General features: G+C 30.8%; 1 protein-coding gene across 1 annotated transcript in view; it reads right to left on the reverse strand.

Moving 5' to 3' along the window:
- The window catches only part of TUBGCP3 (tubulin gamma complex associated protein 3), a 134845-nt gene that overhangs the window by 58313 nt on the left and 57643 nt on the right, over window positions 1–18889 (reverse strand). Inside the window, exons 7-11 of the mRNA XM_031958732.1 lie at window positions 15831–15949; window positions 14429–14554; window positions 10428–10496; window positions 9710–9842; window positions 4501–4667 (exon numbers count right to left, since the gene is read on the reverse strand). Of these exons, the coding sequence (XP_031814592.1) occupies window positions 4501–4667; window positions 9710–9842; window positions 10428–10496; window positions 14429–14554; window positions 15831–15949 (614 nt within the window). The remainder of the gene's footprint in view (window positions 1–4500; window positions 4668–9709; window positions 9843–10427; window positions 10497–14428; window positions 14555–15830; window positions 15950–18889) is intronic.

Below are 18889 nucleotides of genomic sequence, written 5' to 3' on the forward strand. Positions count from 1 at the left end.
AACACTGATTTCCTTCCTTCTTTTTTTCCCCCTCTTCCTCGTCTTCGCATCCCCCAAATACCCTAACACCCTTCCAACACTGAAGAGGTAGAACACTTTTGATAACTGAATCACCTTATTTCTGTCTTGTGTATATAATCAGTAAGACCAATGTTACTTCCCAAAATTTGCAAGCTATTCTTATCAACAAACAGATAGAATCTTGTAAGGAGATAAATGATGACATGCATAGAATCCCAGATCTGGAATCAGGAAGGTCTGAATTCAAATCCAACTTCAGATACTTATTTGCTGCATGATCCTCGGCAAGTCTTTTAACCTGTTTGTCAGTTTCCTCAATTGTAAAGTTGGGGATTAATAAAAATGCCTACTTCTCAGGGTTGCTGTGAGGACCAAGTGAGATGATAATTGTGGCACAGTGCTTGGAATATACTGAGTACTAAATAAATGTTAGCTATTACTATTAATGGAATTTCTTCTTTGCTGCTTTTTTGAGTTACTTCAAGTCAAGCCAAAGATAACTTTGGCAGCATAATTACAAAATTTTCTCAAGTAAGGGAGGAAAAGGGCCCAAGGTTAATCCACAAAATCAAGAAGGGATAAGACCAATTTCTATTGTCTAAAAATATTCTGTCTTCTCTCAGATCGGCTAAAATGACAAAAAAGATAATACATTGTTGGTGGAGTTGTGAACTGATCCAATCATTCTGGAGAGCAATTTGGAATTATGCCCAAAGGACTGTCAAACTGTGTATACCCTTTGATCAAGATCCCAGTAGAGCCTGGGTCTGTATCCCAAATAGATCATAAAAAAGGGGAAAAACCAGCTTTGAAGTCGGACTTTAGTTCAAATGTGGCCTCAAACATTTAATACTTCCTAGCTGTGTGACCCTGGGCAAGTCACTTAACCCCAATTGTCTCAACAAAAACAAAAAAAGAAAAAGACCCAAACGTGCAAAAATGATTGTAGCAGCCTTTTTTGTAGAGGCAAGGGACTGAAAGTGGAATGGATGCAGATCAGTTGAGGAATGACTGAATAAAAATATATGAATATAATGGATTATTGTTCTGTAAGAAATAATAAGCAGGTAGATTTCAGAAAGGACTGGAGAGACATGAATTTATAAGAGAACACTGTACACAGCAACAAGAATACTATGTAATAGTCAACTGTGATGGGCTTTGCTCTTTTCAACAATGAGGTGATTTAGGCCAATTCCAATAAACTTGTTATGGAGAGAGACATCTAAATCCAGAAAAAGTACTACGGGGACTGAATGTGGATCAGTACATAGTATTATCACCATTTTTGTTATTGTTTGCTTGCTTTTTTTGTTGTTTTCATTTTTTTCCTTTTTGATTTGACTTTTCTTGTACAGCATGATAAATATGGAAAATACATTTATAAGAATTGCAAGTATTTAACTTATTGGATTATTTGCTGTCCAGGGAGAAAAAATTGAAACACAAGGTTTTTCAAGGACAAATGTTGAAATCTATTTTTGCATGCGTTTTGAAAATAAAAAGCTATTATTAAAAAATTTATATTCTGTGTTGCTAGGAGAATAGTTAATACAACTGAAAAAATGTCATGATTGATAGCCACCTCCTCCTAGAAACTATACAAAAACAAAAAATACATATAAAACAAATGAACATAATAAAAGAGCTGATGGGAAGGGAAGTTCTGATTTTTATGTAAAGTGCATGGGGCATCATTTACAATTTTCTTTTAATGGTGTGTTGTCAAAGAAAAACGTATAATAGATTAAAAATAAGAGTAATGCTGTTTACAATTAATAACAATAAACAAAGACCAAAATGGCTATTTGCAAAATCATGGCAACTCATCAGAAGTCTATAATTGAAAAAACATAAGCCATAAGAGAGTCTATAACTGTTTGACATTTTGGGAAGCAAAAATGTGTCAGGATTAAAATTATCCCATCTATAATAAGAGAGACTGAGGCAGAGGTCTGAGTCAATGACACTTTATTAAAAGGTCCATGGTCCACTCTAATAAAGTGGACCTCAGATCTTCCTCATGATTCTAAGATGCCACCTCCTTCCAGAACCCTATTTTTATAGGGCTGGATGTCCAGTCATTCCAGAACAGTTATACCAAATACAGAATAATTCAAACAAAAGCTACTCAAAGAAATAAAGTCTCTCATACAAAGATACAAAGAATGTTATCTATGTGCTCCTGACTTAACAAAAGACCAAACATCAGTTATCACCACATAGGATTTCACAAATCAGAATAAACCTAATGCCAAGTATAATTTATATATGCTATTATTTTTAAGTAAGATTTTATTTTATACCATGTTTAGAAGTTCCTAAGAAGGAATTCAGTATTTATGATGTACTTTCTTAACAACCCATTATCACAAGCCTCTATCAAAAAAACTAGCAAAACTAGGTTCATTAAGCTCATCCTATACAGAGAAAGAGAGACTGCTTGAAGTATTTAGAAGGGAGGAGACAGCTAGGTGGCGCACCAGCCCTGAAGTCACCTGAGTTCAAATCTAGCCTTGGAAAATTAATACTTCCTAGCTAGGTGACCCTGAGCAAGTCACTTAACCAATTGCCATATCAAAAAAAAAAATGTATTTAGGAGGGGGGAAAAAAGTCTAGATAACATGCAAAATAGATCATCTACCACTAAATAAGACCCAATTCTAGATTAAGGCTCACTTTTTAAAAATGAAATTTGACCCCCCCCCCCCAAAAAAAATTCAAGCTCAATTTTCTCACAAGAAAGACAACTAGAATTTAATAACTGCATGCAAAGAAGATAAATTGACTACTTTGGGGATAGTTAAAAAACAATCTAGAGCAAGGTACATATTCTACAGTACTTTATTGCTTTGGGTTATAATTATATATTCAGAATAACATTTATATGTAGTATAATTATTTACATCTTTTTGCTAAGGAATGCATTGTGTGCAAATATTTCCATATTTCAAAATAAATTAATGTCAATAAAAAAACAGTAAGTACATTTTTCATGCTCTTTCTCAAAAAGTAACATCTAATAGGCATTCCTTGAGAATACAAAATATGGTAGTATGAGTATATCAACATCTTGGAGTCATATATTTAATTCAATTTTCTTTACCTCAATCAACAGCTCTAACATTCCAGAAAGCTTATCCATGAAAAAACTAAAATTAGTTAATATGGTGGTAATTTTTTAAAAGGCTTCAATATTCACATTAAATAATAAATATTTCAGTTTTCAAAATAGCTACCACTTCATCCTATAAAGAACATGAAGCAAAGATAACTCTAACAAGGGAAATGGTTTACCAAACTCTACTACCAAAAAAGTTATAATAGCTAAGAGCAAAACAGGAAAAATTTAAGTTGGCACATCTGATAAATTAGAAAGCTTTGATATGTATCAGATTTAAAACTCTAGCTCAAATTCCATTTTTCTCACTGAGACTTTTATTAATGAGCAACTAAAAGTTCAGTTGCACTTAGCTATTAAAAATGAAGGGTACCTCTCAAAATATAAAGCACATACATTTATTTTAACACTGAAATATCTAGAACTTCATTCCCTAGTTGTGGGCTGTTAAACACCAGAATCCAATTCAAATTCATGCTTTCTAATAATTTCCAGTCCTTCACTGGAGATTAAAAAAAAAAAGTCTATCGGGATAAAGAAGATAACTGAATCTATGGAATGAGGAAATCACAGAAAAAGAAAACACAGGCCAAGAGCTTCTGAGTTGAAACTAAAACTCAAATCTTTCAACTTCATTTTAATTATTCTTTTCAATAATCCTGGCTATCCAATATTTTTAAATATTGGATATTATTATTCAATAATTTATCCAAATAAATTCTTAAAAATGTAATAAAGCAGTATTTAGTGAAAAAGGAAAAAAATAAAGGACCTTAGTGTCCTTAATCCTAACCCCGTGTTCCTGTCAAAATACCCCTTGCAGTACAAGTACAAGGTAAATTTCTGAAATTAATCCATAAACATGTTGTCATACATGAAGCATTTAATTGGTATTGCTTTTAAGGATGAAGAAACCAAAATTCAAAGAATTTTAAGTAACTTCGATATTCAGACAACTTCAAATATGTATTTCTGATTTCAACTTTCTCAAGTCAGATATAACAGGGACCTTTACTGACCCAAATTTCTTCAAAATCACCTGAACAAAAACCACTTTTTAGACTGCTTAGACTTTATTTACCAAATACTTATATAATCCCAGGTAAATAACTTACCTCTTGTGCACTTTGATTTCTACATTAATAAAAACTAAGAGAATATCTGAGCTCTAATAACCTCAAAGATATATGAATATGAGATAATACTGGAAAGCATTTTTAAAAATATGAAGCCCTATTAAAATGTAAAGTGACATGAAAGGAAACATAACAATAAAAATTATCAATGATGGTGAAAAGCAAACCTAATTACCTCACAGGTCTTAAATACCTAAAAGTATTATATAATTCATTACTTACTTCATGGTATGTATCTTCCAGCTCTCCATCATATATCCAACGGTAAAGAAAATTCAAAACAGGATGTGACACCAAACTGAGAATATGTTGTACTAAGGATCTCATATATGGATCTCCTGTTTTAGTATAGGCATGGACTGCTGATGCTAGTTCACCACCCTTCCTTCCTGGGGGAAAAAAAAAATTAAGTTTTAAAGATCATGACCAATTTTAACATATGAGCTAATTATATAATAACTAACTAACGAGAAGAAAGATTACCTAATAATAGTCTCAATTCTGATAAAAGTTATCCAACTAATTAGGTCTCTGTTTTCATTTGCATAACTAAATTATAAATAATTTTTCAATATTACTTAAGCTATTTTTGGACAAAAAGTTTATTACCTTGAATTTACTCCCAAATAGTAAATTCACATCTAAATGTGACTGGCTGCATTTGATCACTAGTTTAAAGTTCAACTCTTTTAAAATAGAGAACACTACAAAAGCAAAGTTGTTAATAAATATTTAAAGTAAAGCTATTCAAGATGGCATTAAGATTTTGAAATTTCAAATTTTCCCCTGCAAAGTAGCATTACAAATAATGTCTACCCATGCTAACAGTATGACAATAACTTTATATTTTTGTGAGTGTATTCTTTAAGGAAAATTCAAATTAATAATAATTAAAATTTGGATTAGTTACTACTTTTTATAAGAAACCACTGATCTGAATGTTTAAAGTTTGTTTTCTACCTAAGGAATATTTAAGAATTTTACATGTAATTTTAAAATTGTTTTAAGTTCCATTTGAAATATAAACAAAATGTTTAAACTGTTTTAAGTTCTATTTGAAATATAAACAAAATTACAAAATTTGTAGACTTTCTTAGTAGAACAAATATTTATATTTTTCATTGCTTCTAAGTGTGGTCAATAGCTTAATTTTAATTTTTCAAAATAAAAACATCAAATTCAGTCTTTGCTTTTTCTCAAATATGAAGAAAAACATGGCAAATCTATTTAACATTTACTTTTAAAAGAATTTCAAAATCTTTATCAGAAAAATAAAATTTTTTTTAAAAAATTCTTAAAGCCATTAGATGCGACAGAAAAAATGAAACTGTACCATACTCATTTCTAAATGTGTCCTTTTTTTTTTTCCAATTCATACAAAGGAATTAACCTTTTAATATGTCTGGTGAGTTAAACTGAAATCAAAATGATAGAAAAAAGGAATACCTCTCAAAGAGCTAATTTTCATTTTGGACATCGATATTAACATAATCCTATTTTTACATATAAAGAATCTCGATTTCTTTCAAACTGATATTTCAAACTAAAACCTCATACTTACAAATTAGTGTTAGCCATAAAGCAACTACAGAAAAAAAAAAATACACCAAGCAAAAAATAAATAAATAGTTTTCATTAACACTAAAAGTTGTAGGCATTTTTTAAAACATGAAACTATTTCAACAGAATCTTTTGTTTTACTAAGGATTTTTTTTCTTTTGCCATGTTAGTAAATAGATTTTTCCTGTTGCTTTAAAAAAAAAAATTTCCAACTCCACATGATCAAATATACTAAATTTCATTCATTCACTCTTTCAAAAATAATTTACTAATAAACAAGCACTGGCTTAAACAATACTGTGCTAAGGAATAAAAAAATGCAAAAAAAAAAAACCCAAAAAACATAGACCTTGCCTTTCAGAGTTACAATTCAGTTAAGAAAAAAAAAATTTAAAAAACAGTTCTAGAACAAAATAAGCTGTGTGAAATACTATGTGGCAAAGTCATAAAGTCCTAAGAAATTCCAAGTAAAGGAGGAAGTCTTCTAAGGTAACTAGAAGTTTTCAAGGATTATAGGATCACAAAACAAGAAGAAAAAAAAAAGGCCAACTAGCCCTATGTCTTCATTTTACAAATGATATAACTAACACCCAATGAAAATAATTAACTTGTCAAAAGTCATGAATTATTAGTGGCAGAATTTGAATTCCTACTCTAGAACCAATACTCTTTTTCTTGAATTGTGTCTTAGGTAATGCCAGATCATAAGGGAAGGCATTCCAGGCAGAAGAAAAAAGTAGCTGAGTTATTACTGAAGACAGTTCATGGTGGAGAGAGGCTAAGGATTCTATGAAAATGGGCTTGATCTGTGGTCCTAGTTACCAGGGAAGGATAAGTGTGGCAGATTTCTTGAGCTAAGGAGTTCTGAGCTGGTGGACTATGCTAATTGAGTGGTGACATGAAGTTTAGCATTAATATATTATAGCTCTCAGGCGCAAAGGACCACCAAATTTACCTGAGGAGAGGGGGCAAAAAAACCCAGGTCAGAAACAAAAGGGTTTTTCAAAAGTTCCTGTGCCAATAACAGTGTAATACCACTTGCGATAAGTCATTTCATTTCCAGCCTAGGCAAGATGGGGAAAGGGAAGGAAGGAGGGAATTAAGGAAGGTAAGAAAAAGGAAAAAAGGGAAGGGAGGAAGGGAGGGAGAAAGGAAGGAATGTATTATAACTTGAAATAGTAGTTTTTAGAACTTTATGTGATCAATCCTAAGAACATTTATTCTTTTGTTTATTCTAGTTGTATTTAAGTTATAAAATCAGTAAATATTACCCTATTCCTCAATGAAATTTCACAAAAACCAAATTTAATAATGAAAAAATTGAGGCAATGTTTCCTCTATTTCTGATGAGTTCAATTCTATTTATTTTTTTTAATTTTTATTAATTCTCTTAAGATTATATTATGAACAAGGGAAAAGAGAGGGGGGAAAGAATAAAAGTTTATATTAATTTGCCCACTTTTCTACTAAAATAGAAATTAAGATTCAAGTATACTACATACTTGAAGATATTAAAACTATGAAACAATGATTCTTCTTAGGTATATTCAATATACAGACATGTATTGAATGACTATGTGCCAGGCACTGTGCTAAGTGCTCAGGATATGGACAAAATAAAAGTCCTTCTCAAGTAGTTTACATTCTAGTGTTATTAACTGAAGTTTATTGCAACTATTTCAAGATAAAGAAATCAAAAAGGCCAAAATGTTTATAAATTATTCTAAAGATATATCTATACATCATAAATGTTTAAAGAATGGGCTTCCTTATCTCACTTAAGCTTGAAATGGTGCCTATTAATGGGCTCCATCACACTACTCATGGCAACAGTTGCTTTATCAGGCTCTTAATAAACATGAAAAAATGGTAATATGTGCAGCTGCTTTAACCCATCCTTGTTAAACAAATAGGTAAACAAGCAGAAAAATGGAGGAAATGAACAAAATAGAGACTTATTCTGACTTTCATCATTTCTTAGAGTTATTTAACCAAACTGAAATAGCCACCAAAATATAGAGACTGAAAAATGTCCAGAAATCCACTAAAGTGCAAACCCAGAGAGAAATACAGGCAAGCAAGAGCAATATTTAAAAGTTCAAATGTATCCATAAAACATTAAATGATAATAATGGCATACTCCAGCATTAGGAGCATCATTTCATAAAAAAGACAGAAGATAACTAATGAAAAAACAAGAAAAAGAGCTAATTTCCTTAGTGAAAATGTGAGTGAGCCAAACACATTATTTCAAAGAAGATTCCATAAAGACTACGTCTCAAAAGTCACACAACTAACTGTATCGTTACTATATTATTAGCTGTCCAAGTAAAAGGATTCCCCATTGATAGCAAAATTCTTCAAATGTTACTATTCAAAGACAATAACTGCATTGAGCATTAGGATCATTACAGAACTACCTAAATGAAATCAATAATAATGAAATAGAGACTAATCTTTTCCATCCATGCTGAAAAAATAAAGACAATGAAAGTCCTAAGATATATACTAAGAAATGCAACTGAATAGTCAGCTTCTCACGATAAGCATCCACAGAAAAATCTTAAGACAAGTATTTCAACAGAGGAAAAGGATTTAGGTCCTAAATTGAATAAGAAAACCAGATCAGGTTGGAGAACATTTAGAAAATGGCACAACATTCAATGATCCCAAATTGCTCACTATCACAAATCTCTTTAATATTAATATTCTCTTGAAACTATTCTATTTTATTGAGGAATCTAGAATAGTACAGTTTCAGAAAACTAAAAGTAACAAATAGATGAAGAGGCAACACTGGCCATAAAACAGACTACAGAATGTAACCAATGACTTGCATGTAAGAAGTCACATAAAAGATATTATCAAACATAAGTATTACCAAAGGGGGAATGAAAATGAAAGCTAAGAGACAAATAACCAAGTGGTAACAACAGAATTTCTTATATTTTCAAAGTATAAAAGGAAAGCCTTCAGTAAATTAGGGAAGATTCTCTATAAGGAACTAATGGAAAGAATAATTCTTGCGCAACAAAAATCATAAATAAGGAAAAGATGTAGAGGCATTCATTATACATGACAATAAAATCACCAATTCAAAATTCTAAAATTCTTGTACAACAAAAATTATACAAAATGAAAAGGTATGGAGGGAATTCCCATGACAATAAAATCACCAGGCCAAAGTACTAAAATTTTTTTAGTAAACAAAATTTGACTTAAGCACAGATAAACACCTTGCACATGATGGACAGATTATTATTTGATAAAATGCTTATCAAAATGCTTTTATAATTAAATATAATTTTTCATTTGTTGACAACCAAGAATTTCTTAGCATATTCCACTATATTACAATCTGTGTTTACATGTATAGTTATAATATCTATAAAGCCTTATAGATATCAACAAAAGGACAAAAAAAAAACCTTTCTTACCATACTCTATACTTATCAGATACCATAAGAACTCAAGATTGTTTGGACCTAGACAAGCTCCTTAAGGGCAAATTCTTTTTATTCCTTACAACAGTGCTTTGAAGAGAACTTAAAAGTTACAGGAAAAGCATGAAGGAGGTTTAAAGCAGATCTAAAATAAAAGAATGTCAGGGAGAACAGGGAAAAATAGAAAAAATTAGGATTATTCAAACTGGAAAAGATAAGGCTATAATCTTTTCAAATTGGATTCTATTTTCTACTTCCTTATGCAATACTAAAAAGATTCTCTGAGCTAATTCTGATCTAATCTATGAGAACTGGTTTTTTTTTTGTTCTGAATCTGTAATTTAATCTGTTCAAGAATCTAATTCCATGGAAACCTCTTCCACTGATGCAAGTATGAAAAGAATATGTTCTAAGAAATAAAAAAAGACCTTGACAGTGATCGACCAGAGCAGCAAGGGTCTTCAACCTTATTTTAGGATCATATGTCCAGACTAGGAGACGACGAAGAGTTAAGCTGCTTTCAAGTCCCAAATTTACACCTTGATCATCCTCTAGCTGAAGCTGGGGAATAAAAAAAGATAAAAAAAATAAGAACTATCATTTCATAAAAATTAACTAATGTGTTATGTAATTTCTAGTTATATTTAAATTGATCTTATAAAATAAATTCTTTTAATTTTACAAAATAATTTAAAATGTTTTTGATATGTGGGTAAGTTTTACTGAACTTTTTTTTGTTCACTTTTGTATATACTATTAAAAAGAATGATTCTCTGGGAAGGGAAAGGAATATAAAAACTATAGATGATAGTAAAGCAAAAGCTACATTTTTAAAGAAAGAAAAAAGACAAAATGGGGAAAGTACTACACAAAAAATCCATTAACATAGCAAAATGGGACACCTTAATTATGTCATAGGATTTTCTAAATGTGTTCATAAAATGGAATTTCTGTCTCAGCTATAGGATTTGCCAAAACTAAACGGTTTCTCCAGGTAACAGTAAAAAAAACTTTATCAACAAGATTTTTATATTTAAAACAGACTGATATAAAAATCTAATTTAAAATATTCAACCAAGCTACACTTATTACACATTTGAAACACTGAAGAGTAGAAATTAAATAAAAATAAAAATGTCATTTTACCTGAGAGTGTAAAACAGAGAGTAGTCTATAATATTCTTTAAGTTCTTGATGTAAGGCAGCACAAAAGCTCTGTATAGAAAAAAAAAGTGCAATAAGTCTATTTGTAAGATAAATTTTAAAGCAGACCAGCATATTAATTACATACTTAATTATATAGAAGTCTTTGAAGAAACTTGTTTTTCACCTTAACTCATTCTTAAATTATATCCAATTTTATAATGCATGGGTTTCACTTTGGTTTAAAGGTTCATTAAGATATGTCATAACTCATCTATTTACTTCCAAAAAGATAGATGATGAATGATCTCAGAGGGTTGATTGAAGCAAATTATTTTTATTTTCATTTTTTTATTTTGGAATATCACCAATGCACAAATTTGTTTTAAATGACTTTATGTATAATGAATATCATATTTCTTAATATATCAATGGGCAGGAAAAGGAATAGAGGAAGAAAATTGAAAATAAAAATTAAATTTCAAAATTATTTTCTAAAAAGATAAACCATAAAATCATTCTTCTCTCAACTCTACCTCCAAGTAGGATTTCTTTAATTCTTCCTCTCCTCTCCACCCTTTCTCTTTCCAAGGTCTGGAAAATGTTGGATTTCCCATCTTCCCATCAGTGTCCTAGCAGTATCCCCAGGACAGCAGAAGCTGGCAGCAATGTCTACATTATGAATCAAGGCAAAATTGGATACAAGATTCACCATGCTCAAGGTGAACTTCTTAAACATGAGAAAGGGATAGCCAAGCAACTAAGATCTGTGAGTTGCTCCTTTACTACCTCTGCTTGTAAGCTGAGTCCTTTTTCCCCTGGACTCTATTCTTGTAAGAGTCACAGATCTTTTTAAATTACTTTAATTAATTCCCCTTTCTAAAATTTACTTGAAGCCAGCTAAGTTAATGTTCAACTATCTTAGAAGGAAGCACATAAGACTGTCATCTGGTCTGGATGTTATTGTCATCTGGTCTAGGTTCCTATAACCTCTACCTACCTAGGCTGTTCCAATGGCCTCCTCACTGGTCTCCCTTCCTAAAGTTTTTCTCCAATCCATTCTCTCTCTCTGTATATGTATGTATGTATGTATGTATGTGTATGTATGTATGTATGTGTGTGTATGTATGTATGTATATATATGTATATCAAAGAGTTTTCTTTAAATGCAGAAGTGAACATACCACTCTCCTACTAAATAAATTCTGTTTAATTCTCTAATCCCTCTAGGATTAAATCCCTCTAGGATAAAAATTCAGTTTTAAATCCTTCACAACCTAGCTCCAACATATCTTTCCAGTCCCATAACACATTCCTAACCCTACTCTACATTCCAGCAAAAAAACATAACAAAACAAAACAAAACAAACAAAAAAAAAAAAATGGACCTCTCTGTTCTTTACACAAGGTACTCTTTCACCAATTTTTGTACTGGCTATCTCTAATGAGTAGAAGGCACTTCTTACTCATATATGTTAAAAAAAATTGTTCACTTTCAGTAAGATGTAGATCAAGACTTCCATTCAAACTATTTGTATGTTTATCAAATAAGAACCCTTATATTTTTTAGCATATTTTTTGACTTTTTATATAGTTAAATAATGTCTTTTAAATCTGGAGTAGACTATAGTCAGATGAATGAATGAAAACACATTTATTAAATACTTAGTATATGCAAAGCACTAGGAATATAAATAATAAAGTCAATTCTTCTTTTAATAAATTCACATTCCAATTGGGGGAAAATTTAATGCAAATAATGAGTCCTATGAAGTGGTTGCATATACTTGAATTTGTACTATCAAAGTTATAATTAGGTAAAATATGGTCACTATAATCCAATGGAAATATGCTCACAGTACTCCAAAGTTTTCAATAAACTAGAATAACAACCTGTCACAATCTGTCAGTGGCACAACCATAATCTCCTCAAGACAATTAGTCTCTGCCTCTATATCCCTCAAAGATTCATCTACTGATGGCCAAAACTCTGGTAAGCAGCTTTTCCCAGGTCCTCCAATAAAAGCCACCCTGTTTCTAGAGCAATATTTGTAGTCCTTCTAGTTTGAGAAGATTGGCCAGACCTGAGTTCTAGGGCCATAGATTTCTGGAACCCAGAGTCAATGCCAGGCCATGAAGTTGAATTAGAGTAGGACTCAGAGTAAAGAATATTATTCAGTAATATGCCAGGCATTATTCACACATAAATATACACACACACACATTTAAAAAATATATCACTAAGTGAATTTGAGAAAAGTTCTCTAGAAAAACAGAAAAAATAATTTCTACTGCCTTGGCTCAATTAGGCCACACAAAATGAATTTTTAAGAAACATATTAGTTTCAAATAATATGAAGAAAATCAAGATTATTGGGTAATAAAGCAAGTGGATTTGTCCATTATATTATGCAATTTCCTTTTTAGTGATCAGGCATTACAAAGAAATTATTTAAAGCAGCAAAAAATGTAAAAACTCTTTTCCTTATTTGCAGAATAAGGAAAACAATCTTTCCCCTATGTACTTCACAGAATTGTTGAATCAAAATTTAGAACATGTGAAAATATTCTGAAAGCTGTAATAAAAAAAAAATCACATAGGTCTGCATAATTTTTTTCACCATGTTATCACTTTTTCACTTGCTTTGTATCTAACACATGGTTCAAATACATGTGACCTTAAAAAAAAAAAAACAGGGCTGAATTAGGAAGACATAAACGTGAAGAATTTACAATGAAATTATCAGTACAATGTAATATTCCTATTGCAAGTAGTAACAGAAACACAAAGAATCAAAAAATCACAGAATATCAGAGTTAGGAAAGACCCAAAGTTATCTAATACAAATTGAGGAAAATTAATTCCAAGCAGATTAAATAAAATATATAATCACACTACTAATTAGTAGCAAAACAACTCATCTATAATACTTGGATTCTTTTTTATTTGAGGATATTTCAATGAATAAACAGCAATTTAAAAATAAAACTACTGACTAAACTAATTAGTGAATTATCCTAAAAAAATTCCTTATCTTAGTTTCCATTTACAAATATGAGTAGCTACTATGTACCATAATGTATTAAATAAATATATGATACTTGAAAGACAAATTTAGACTTCTTTTCTATTTCACATTTTATGACCTCAAGTTTCTTCAACTGAAAAATTAAAAAGTTGGACTAGATAATTTCTAAGGTCCCTTCCAATTCTAAAATTCAATGATTTTTGCTTCTTAGATCTTGCTTCCTAGAGCACTTATCTTTTCTTGAATCCTGTAACATTCCACAATTGATCAGACTTAACTGTGTATATAGCTTACTCTCTCACTTTTCCTACAATTAGATTATAAAGGACAGAGAATATGTCTAGTCTCATCCTTATATTTTTCTAAGTGACAGTGGATATAGAGTGCTGGATCTAGTCAGAAAGATATGAATTCAAATATAGTCTTGAACACAAGAGCTGTGTGACTAGGTAATTAACTTCTATCTACCTCAGTTTTTTCAACTGCAAATAATAATAGCATCAGCCTCATAGGATTTTTTATGAGAATCAAATGAGACAATTTATAGTAAAAAGCTTAGCCTAGTGCCTGGCACACAGAAGGTACTTTAAAAAATCCTTGTTTCCTCCCTTCCATACCTACTAGTTTGCTGACTTCAGTTTTTTGAGTCTTGAATGTCTTTTTTTTTTTTTTTTTTTTTTGCTTAATACGTGTATAAATCAAAATACTCACTTAAGACTCAGAATGAATAGACTAGATTCAGCTTGTTGTTGTTTGTTTTTTTTAATCCATGGTACTGATATTTAATACAAGTAAAATCTACACATGTGATCCTGTATTCATTTTGCCTATTGTATCAAAAATACTTTTTAAAGAATTACTCATTTTGAATCAAATTTACATCTTTTCCTCTTCATACTGGGTATATGGGAGGGAAAAAAGAACTTCTCAAAATGAAAGAAACTCAAAAAGTACTTATATTTATAATAAACATACCTGACCTACAAGTCCAAATGCTCGGTCTAAACTCCTCTGGTCAGTGTATTTTCTAATTTTATTATGCAGCCATCCTAACTCAGCAAGTCTTATTGTCGTATCTCTCAAAGATCTGGTTAGGTTTGCCTAAAAATTCAACATAATAGTAGTTAACAAATAAAAATCTATATTTAAAATTAGAATTTTAAAAATTATATTTCCTAAACATTAATACTTTTTTAATGACAATCTAAAGGAGGAATAAATTGGTTCAACAGGTAAAGACTAAAATTAGAGAATGAATTCATCTTGAAAAATGTATAAATGTATCACTGGATGCAAAATGAGATGCATAGTTTAAATACAGTGACAAAAATAGTTCCATAGGAAAGCTTCAAAATATTTCATTCTCAAGCAGTATTGCAAAGGATTATATATTATACATTTTTCCCCTTTTTGTTTCTATTCAATAAATATTTGTTGAGTGAATTCTCTGTAATTCTATAACTAGTGTCAAACCATTCTTCAGTCATCCCTTTAAGGAGTTGGCTAGCAGTACCCCAATATATTTACTTACTTCTACCTGACCCCAAATCCATTTAGCTATGTTACCCATGGTTAAAGGAAAGGATGAAAAACTGGGCTGAATATGATATTTTCCTTTCTTTTTTATTTATTGAAAAACATAAACCAATTCTATTCGTGCCTCAAACATAATTTCAAGTCAGTGACAAAGACACTGTCAAAAGAAACAATATAAGTCAACTTTGTGGCATTGGCACTCAGAGTTGAAAGATAGAGCTGCACTAGTGAGAAGTAAAATAGGGGACTAAGTATTCATCTAAACAAAAGATACTTCAAACTTGTCGTTGTTGTCAAGTCAGCATTGAAAATTGTCTTGAATTGTGTCAAAAACAAAACCAGATAAATTTCTAAAATCAGGTTTCCCAATCCCATATCAAGAAAGGGTAATGGATTAAAGCTACTATGAGCATAGGCACTATCACATCAATTTCTCTAAATCACTTTTTCTTTAGTCTCCAAAACATACTAGACAACCCCAAAGCCAGGCTCCCACGTGTTTCCTTTTAGAATGTTGCAATATATAACTATACCAGTGAGAAGTAAAATAGGGGACTTAGTATTCATCTAAACAAAAGATACTTCAAACTTGTCGTTGTTGTCAAGTCAGCATTGAAAATTGTCTTGAATTGTGTCAGAAACAAAACCAGGTAAATTTCTAAAATCAGGTTTCCCAATCCCACATCAAGAAAGGGTAATGGATTAAAGCTACTATGAGCATGGGCACTATCACATCAATTTCTCTAAATCACTTTTTCTTTAGTCTCCAAAACATACTAGACAACCCCAAAGCCAGGCTCCCACGTGTTTCCTTTTAGAATGTTGCAATATATAACTATACCTTTCCTTCAACTTTATAGCAATTTTCAGAATTGCTCATTTTGATGTACTTGCCATCTATTCCCTGGAAGACGTATAAAATATCTCTTACAAGGGCTGCTTCGGTTATTTCTATAGCACCTAAAACAGAACAATGTTACATTATATCTAAAAGCAGGATCACTTCATTTTAAGAAAAAAAAAATCAAATTTTAAATTATATCCGGCAAGATACTATTATTCATATAATTTATATATATATATATATATATAAAAAATAGGCTTAAATGAAAAATAAAAGAAGAAACAGGGTTAATGAAAATGAACTTTATGCGAGAAGAAAATCCTAGAAACTGAGGAAAGAATTTCCAAGGAAGATCATGGAAACTTTTCCTAAAGATCTTTTTAAATTTAATGGGGGAGGGGAGGGAGGGCGAAGAAAGTGTATATTCTATCAATATAATTTCAAAAAAAAAAAAAAATATATATATATAAGGATGGAGGAAGGAAAGAAGGACTTTTAAAACATTTTGGATACAGTTTCATAAACACCAAAATATTTGTCACAACATTTCTGTGGTTACTAGAAATCTGAAAACAAAGTAGGTTTCCATCAACAGAAGAAAAACCAACTTGTGACATAATGGAATATCACTGCAATATAAATATCAGCAAAAATAAGGAATTCAGAAAAAGAAGAATTTACAAACTTAAAAAAGGCAAAACAAAGAATAGTATCAACAAGGCAAAACAAAGAATAGTATCAATAATCATTACAATAAAAAAAAAAAGAAAAAAAGAGCAGCTGAACTCAGATTCAATACAATGATTTGATCCCTAATGTTTCTCGGAGGTAATAAGTAAGTCCTGGAGAAGAGAAAATAAACTTGCTTTCCTCTTAGGGAACTACAGTTGTAGAATGTTACATAGGTATAATTACTATGTCTGTATAATAACTATTTTTCTTTGTTGCAAAGGAGAGCTATGTTGGTGTAGGTAATATGCAGCTGAAAATGTGGATGCCATAAAAGGCATAAAGCACCAATAAAACTTTTTTTTAAGATGATGTCCTTCAAATTTTAAATATGTCAATAGTAAACAATGTGATACAGCATGTGCTCTTAAGACTGCATTAAGAGTAGCATTGGGTCAAACTCTGGACCCAATAGTGAAATTGAATTTTCCTTTGGGTTAGATGTTTTTTGTGTTAAAATTTAGGAATCTTATTAGTAAAATAGGTACCATGCAGAATTTGCAAGGACAAAAATTTAAGCTTGATGTAAAGAAAATCTTCCTAAGAACTGCCTGGACATAATAGGTCCCTATCACCAGAGGTCTTCAAACAAAAGTAAGGAGTACAAGAACAATCAACAAGTTGTTAATAGAATAGATTCTTATTTGGGAACAAGCTGAATTGTATAGCTTCTGGAACCTCTTCCTTTGCTAAGACACAATAATTCTAAGAAACATATACCAAGTGTAAGATAACAAAAAAGTCTACAATTCTTATCAATAAATACCATGAGTCCAGAGGGCTGAAGAAGAAACATGCCACGAAAGTCCTGCCAGAGAAATGATCAACTTAAAATGCAGAATAAGATAAACCTTTTTGGATAAGATGAGTGGGGAACTTATTTGACTATATTGTTAATATGTAAAGAGGATCTTACTTTTAAGGGTTTTTAAAAATTGTTCAATGAAGGGGATAGCAATGAAAAAAAAGTTAATATTTATAAAAAAAGAATAAATGAATGAATGAATAAAATCAATTTTTTTTTAAAACTAGAACTCTGGAACAGAAGGAAAACAGTAGAACAAGCAAAAATAATTTGAATGAAAAAAAAATTAAAGAAATGATAGCAATATCAATTCTAGTAAGGGAAAATAACCTCTAAAACTCGCATGCATCTAACAAGACACATGAGACTAGAATGACAGAAATGTAACCATGTAACCTTAAGATATTGGCAAATATTATCATTTGGTTTAAAAAAAGATAATAAACTTGAAAGAAAATATCCAAAGTGACTAAAAAGAAATATCATACAGAAAATTAAAAAGTCATTTAATCTAGCATTCTAATTTTTTAGTTTAAAAATCACTTCAGGAAAGAAAAATTCCATGAAACATTTGTTTTTTTATAACAAGCACAGATTAAAAAACCCTTAGGATAAGCACCTTCCAAAAACTAATTATTAAGCACTGATAATGTACTAGACACTGTGCCAGATATTGGGAATACAGAGTGAAAAAGTAAAGCAATCATCTAGGCAAGAGAGAAAAAATGTATGTATAGGTATATACAAAACAAACACACAATGACTTGGGGGGGGGGGAACTAAAATTTGATGGAATTAAAAGCTTCATGTAGGATGTAAGGTCTGAGTTGCGTTCTGAAGGAAAGTCAGAATTTTATGATGTAAAGGTAAGAGGAAAATTCATTTTCAGCAAAGAAAAGAGTATAAAGATATGGGAGATAGGAAATTAAGTGTTGTGTTTGAGGAAGAGTAAGAAGGTCACTTTGGCTGAAAAAGGAATAATACATTTGAACTTGTGGCAAGGATGTGAAGGGCTTTAAAGGTCAAAAGAGTTCATATTAGATCCTAGAAATAATGAGGAGCAAGTGGAATTTACTAAGTGTGAGGGCAATAGATGGTTGAATACTGAAATGGTTCCTACGCTTTAGAAAAAATCACTTTGGTGGCATATGAAGTGTAGCTTAAAGAAAGCTTTGAGGAAGGAGGCTGTTATAATAGTTGCCAAAGTAACCAGAAACAGGACATAAGAGTAGTGGCTGTATGAATGAAAAGAAGGGAACTGGTACAGCAGAGAGATGGAGGTAGAAACCATAAGATTTGGCCACTTACTGGTTATGTGGTAAATGAGAATAAAGAGATAAGAATGACACCAAGGTTATGAACTAAAATAGTAACTATACTCTCAAAACAAATTTTTTAAATAAAAAGGTATGATTGAGCGAGTAATGATAATGAATTGTTTTTAACATTCTAACTTTTAAACATCTACAAGATAGCCAATCTGTAACATCTGATAGGCAGGTAGTGATGTCAGAATGACATT

The sequence above is a fragment of the Sarcophilus harrisii genome, chromosome 3, assembly GCF_902635505.1.
Source record: "Sarcophilus harrisii chromosome 3, mSarHar1.11, whole genome shotgun sequence".
NCBI lineage: Eukaryota > Metazoa > Chordata > Mammalia > Dasyuromorphia > Dasyuridae > Sarcophilus > Sarcophilus harrisii.